Source organism: Marmota marmota, unplaced genomic scaffold, assembly GCF_001458135.2.
Source record: "Marmota marmota marmota unplaced genomic scaffold, marMar, whole genome shotgun sequence".
Classification (NCBI taxonomy): Eukaryota; Metazoa; Chordata; class Mammalia; order Rodentia; family Sciuridae; genus Marmota; species Marmota marmota.
The window spans coordinates 15,895,658-15,901,657 of record NW_026000229.1 but is presented as its reverse complement, the minus strand read 5'-3'; the positions used below and the strand labels follow the sequence as shown (position 1 = coordinate 15,901,657).

Genomic DNA, 6,000 nt, shown 5'->3' with positions numbered 1-6,000 from the left:
CACGGGGCGGGGGGGGGGGCGTTGCTTTCATGTGACTTTGCTCAGGGGCAGTGAGACGAATAGAAATCAGAAATGGCCAAGGCACTTGGTCTTTAGAAAGAAAGCAGGAAATGTAAGTGAAGGAGAGAATCCATCAGATGGTGTATATCACTTTGTGTATTTTATACTCTTAGCTCAGGCGACTTGAGCTTATTGATTTCTCCATACAGGGGCTCATTGTTTTGAGGTAGTAGTAATAGCATTGGCATAAGGGGCAGAGAACCTGTCATGGGGCTTGCCTTAGAGACCGAAATAAGGCATGTAGACAAACAGTAAGGTAGAACAACCTCTAAGAATTTGAGTTTAGTTGAGAAGACTCCCTAGACCGATACTATGGAAAAGTTGTAACTGATCCAGAACAGTTTTGGCATCGATGCTGGCTTATCTACAACAAAGATTTGCTAAGCTAGGAATAGTCATTTTCTTGGCAGGAAAATCTGGCAGCTGAGGTTGCCCTTGGGGTGATTTAACATACTTCCTTCATGATACGACTCTGGCAGGATATTCATACTAGCCCTCCAGGCTAATCAGGAACCATTTGCCTTTCTTGTCTTGATTTATTCCTGTTTATTTTTGAGGAAAATCAGAAAAAACATCTTATTGTTCTTACCAGTTCTTCTCTATCATAGCCCTTGACCTAGATGTTCTCTTTGCATCAGGACTTGGAGGGGAATAAGCTTCTCTGCCTGGCCTGGTGCAGTTTCAGGGAATGAAAGAGGTATTCTCACATTCTTGCTTTCTCTCCTAGCCGGTTTACAAACTGACCCAGAGGCAGGTAAACATTACGGTACAGAAGAAGGTGAGTCAGTGGTGGGAAAGACTCACCAAGCAGGAGAAGCGCCCACTGTTTTTGGCCCCTGACTTTGATCGCTGGCTGGATGAATCTGATGCAGAAATGGAACTCAGAGCCAAGGTTAGTAGGGACCCTGGGATATGGGCACTGAAGGCAGAAATCCTGAGGAACCCAAGTTATTTGGGCTACTTTATATTTCTCTTAAGATTTTTATACGATAGGGACAAGGCTATGCATTCATTTAAAGATATGGCAACATGATTTTAGAGAAGTAGTTTATGTATGTTGGAGATTATAGCTCAGATTGGTATTTGTCTAATGTTATTCCTATGACTAGACTGAGATGATGGGTTTTACAGAGGGAGACAGCAGAGATAAAGTGCCATTTTTATATCAAGGGTACATATAATCAACAAGACATATAATTGTTCAGTTAATCTTGGATGAGCTGGCTGAAGTGACGTTTGCCAGATTTCTGTCTCCATTCCTCTCCCCTCTCCTTACTGTACTCTTTGGAAGGAAATCCCTGTGCATAGCCCATACTAAAGGAGTAGGGAGTTATATATTGTCTTTTAGAGTAATTTTTTAATGAATGAGAGATTTGGGTTCTTGCCCATTTATTATTCAGTCATATTTATATCAGTGTGAACTCATGGATATTTATTTTATACTTTGGGTTATAATTGAATACTATGTTATTTATTTTGTTGCTCAAGATTATTTTAGTTTTGGCCATTGGGAGTATTTTACTTGGTTCTTGAGTCTTTGGAAAAGCTCCATCAATCATTGTAGGACTGGGTTTTTTTTGTTGTTGTTGTTTTTGGCATTTCCTTACTTTCTGGCAATATAAGCTGCCCCAGGCACACTTTGTATATTCCTTGCTCCAGCCCTAGAATAGCCATTTCTCCAAGGAGCTGTCTAGTTTTTATTGAAGACTGGGTCCTGGATATCTTCTCATTACTGTGGTGTCATTGCTTTTAAACCCTCTCAGCTGACAGAACAAGGGAATACATATGAGTGCATGCTAACCTGTGTATATACACATTCTTATAAATATTCTTTGTGTCCATCTATATATTAAGATAAATGATAGTCAATACTGATGTTGGAAAGATGATCTTAGCTTCTAGAAAAATTATATTAACATTCTAAAATTCTTAAAAAATAAAATAACAATCCGCTTCCTGTCTTAATACTCTGTTTTGTTTCTGTGGTTATGATAATTTTCTGGCTATCCTTTCCGGCACTAAGATTGCAAGATTGTCCACTTGGCAGTTTGGAAGCCAGCTGATGGTTTAATTCAGTAGACATTTGATTGGCATCCTGTGACTCTAATGTTTCCCATGAAGGAGTCGTCAAGCTTTTTAGTACCATGAGCTAGGACATTTTCCTCATGGAACAAAGGAGGTGGTGGCAACGGAGGGAGTTAGATCACTTATCCAGTATGTGGGCTTTTGCAGGTATCTGGGAATTCTAACTTGGAAAATTTCTGTCTAAATTCTAGGAAGAAGAACGTCTAAATAAGCTCAGACTAGAAAGCCAAGGCTCCCCTGAAAGTAAGTTGCCCTCTATGCTAAAGTAGTTACCAGTTAATGATAGAGGCAGGAGTGTGGATGAATGTGAGGTGGCAGGAGAATGAATGGTTTTACCTTAGTGAATAATATGGGTGATTTTACGAGAAATTCTTTATATCCAGTGCTTAAGCTGTGCACATCCACACTAGAAGTCCTACCTTTAATGTGTCCTTTCTGTTTGGGGCCTGAAATCATCCTAGCATACCAAGGCTTGTATAGCAGCGTGGAAGAACCTCAGACTCTTGGACTGGCCTAATAGCAAATGGCAACAAAATCTTATATAAGCCTGTGGAAATTGCATTGGCATAAGGCTATACTCCTCCAGCCTAGTGTTTTTCTCCCAGATGACATCCAAGTGCCGTGCAGAATGAAATAAATAGATAAGCAAAACAAATAACAGAATAAATATTTAAAAAGCAGAATGAAATAAAAGCCCTTCATTTAACTTTTTCAGCCATAAATAAGAAAGGGAACGTTTTAGAGCAGTGGTTTTTAAATTTTGTTCTGTGGTACCCAGGGGAATCTCAGCATTTTATATATTGGGGTTCTCAGTAAATTTCTTTTGGAAAAGAGTTTGAAATAAGATTTGAATAGTCACTAATTTAGTTCTTTAGAAAAGCAGAAGAAAGGAGACAGTGGAGACAAAAAGAAACAATATAAAAAGGCAAACTCGAGATTGAATTTTTTGATGTTTTAGAGGGATAAACTTTATACACACACACACACACACACATACATACACACACACACATACACACATTTTTTTTTGTGGTGACAGGGTTAAACCCAGGGTTGGTTAAGGTTAAACCCATGTTTGGCAAGACTTTTACCACTGAGCTGTATCCCCAGCCCATAAAAATTCTTATGTGAATTTTCAGGATGTTAAAGCTTTAACTGTTTTTTTTTTTTAAAGTTCATAAAGTTTTTTAAAGAGGGGCTGGGAAGTGGCTCAAGCCGTATAGCGCTCGCCTGGCGTGCGTGCGGCCCGGGTTCGATCCTCAGCACCACATACAAACAAAGATGTTGTGTCTGCCGAAAACTAATAAATAAGTATTAAAAAAATTAAAAAAAAAAGTTTTTTAAAGAAAGGAGTTCTTCATGATGGAGAAGTATAATAAATTATAGTTTTGAAGAAAAAAAATCAATTAGTTAAATGTGCCAGAAGTCTCAACTTTTTTTTTTTTTTTGGTACCTTAGGGTAATGCTGTCTTTGACCACATTATTAAATTATTTATTAAATACTATTAAATTATAATTATTTGAGCATTAACCAAGTGTGTATGCAGAATATCTGTAGCCAGCAATAAAATCTGAACACTCAGCTCTTCTCTTGAGAACTATCCTTTCCTTTACACCCTCTGGCTCAACCTTGCCTATAAGCTCCTTATTTCTTTCTTAACTCTGTAATTAGCTGAACCTTCATGAACCTTATGCTGCAGACAAAATTAATTCCTTATTTTTCTGCCTGTTATTTTGAAATGTCCTCCTTTCGATTATGTCCTCCTCTTCCCCATCCATCAAGGCCCAGATCAGATACCAGTTTATCCACATAGACTTGCCTAGTGCCTCTTTGCCCAGCCTAATGTCATTTTCTTTCACCCTGAAATTTTCACAAGAATTACTTGTCACTTTCTTTATTTTTTAAGATTTTTTTTCACAATGCCTTTATTTATTTGTTTTTATATGGTGCTGAGGATTGAACCCAATGCCTCACATGTGCCAGGCGAGTGCTGTACCACTAGGCTACAGTCCCAGCCCTTACTTGCCACTTTCTATCGTATATTTTGGTTTTTAGATTGTAAGCTCTTGGAGGGCAGTATTACTATCTTTGTATCACAGTAGTGCCCTCATAATATCTCATTGTAGGTGTTCAGTAAATTATTGGTTAAATGAATATATGATCAGATATCAGAGTTTATTTTTTTATTTACTAGTTCTACCTCATTGAGCTAGTTTGACCTGTATGATCATAAAAAAAAATCCATAAAAGAAGAAATATATATTACATTAAGATAACTAGAGTGGAAGCTGAGAACTTTGATTTTTTTCTTGGCTTTGTTGAGTCTGAATACTTACCTCTCAAGGTTATGAGAGAAAAGACTGCTGAAAGCATGCCTTGGAGTGCAGTGTTCCTCATTTTTCCTTATCTGCTTCTTTATGGGAGTAGGAAGACCTGGACCAGGTATTGGTGTGGGAGCTTAGGGGCACTCAGGTAGGAAAAAGGGCTGCATTCATCCAGATATGCCCCATACCTGCCCTTCCTGCTGTGATTACTGTGTTTAACAGCTTACTGTTTTGCTTTGTTTCAGCTCTTACAAGCTTGAAGAAAGGATACTTATTCATGTATAATCTCGTGCAGTTCTTGGGATTCTCCTGGATCTTTGTCAATCTGACTGTGCGCTTCTTTATCTTGGGAAAAGGCAAGTATGACATTTCAGTGCTAGTTTTTCTTTCCTCAGTAGTTTGGCCCACTACTCAGCAAAGGTGACAGTCTCTGTCTTTAAAATTAGTAGTAACCCCCCATATTTGGTAGTATTTCCTACATTTCATTTTTTCTTTCATAGCTCCTGTTTCCCATGTTCTTTTGAAAAAGGCCAACTGGATTGATTTTCTTTCCATTTACCAAGTGAAACAGGCCTAGAAATTTTACTTCCATAGATATATTCTAAAGAAATAATTAAAACTACAGAAAAAGATTTTCAAAACCTAAATTTCATGGCATTATTTATTTTAGTGACAAATTAAAAACTAACCAAATGTCTATCAGTGAGAGATTGCTTTGGAATATTCACTTAGTGGAATGTTTTGAACCAGATATAAAGCATTTATAATAGAATTACAATAACATTATAATAATATAATAACATTTATAATATTATAATCATTTATAATAAGAATATAAAAGCATTTATAATAAAAATTTTTTTTAAAGAGAGAGAATTTTTTAATATTTATTTTTTAGTTTTCGGTGGACACAGCATCTTTATTTTATTTTTATGTGGTGCTGAGGATCGAACCCAGCGCCCTGCGCATGCCAGGCAAGCATGCTACCGCTTGAGCCACATCCCTAGCCCATATAATAAAATTTTTATAGGATAAAAATTTTAAATATAAGTTGGTTCTCTAGTTTGATCATACTCATGTAAAGAGGGAGAAAACAAACCAGCATATGCAAAAAGATTGGAAGGAATACACATTTTCAAATAATTTGAATGTAGATAATTTTAAAATTTTGAAAAAATTTTTTTATTTTATGAAATAAGTATGGGGAAGGATATAAGTATAATGGAAAATATAAATAAATGCTGTTTAAAAAGAAAAAAGTCCTATAGATTCTTACTCTTCAGTCCTACTAAATTTTTCCATCTGAGGTTCATAGAAGGTGAGTTATTGTGAGCTCTGGAGTCCCTTATGAGAGGAAGAAATGCATGTTTTTTTTCAAGCCTTTGGAATTCTGTATAGCACAATACAAGGCTAGTGAAGGTCTTTTTGTCATGTATGAGTTTATCACAATCCCATGGGATGAAAATAGGGACATTCAGTACATAAGTTCTTAACATGGTTGGATGAACCTCCTGGCTGTTAAATCATCCA

At 36.7% G+C, this 6,000-nt stretch overlaps 1 protein-coding gene across 2 annotated transcripts in view; it reads left to right on the top strand.

The window, feature by feature from the left end:
- Positions 1-6,000, top strand: part of Hacd3 (3-hydroxyacyl-CoA dehydratase 3) — a 35,407-nt gene that overhangs the window by 15,823 nt on the left and 13,584 nt on the right. For both annotated transcript variants that reach the window (XM_015480527.2, XM_048793469.1), the window contains exons 4-6: positions 788-952; positions 2,337-2,388; positions 4,716-4,826. In XM_015480527.2, the coding sequence (XP_015336013.1) occupies positions 788-952; positions 2,337-2,388; positions 4,716-4,826 (328 nt within the window). The remainder of the gene's footprint in view (positions 1-787; positions 953-2,336; positions 2,389-4,715; positions 4,827-6,000) is intronic.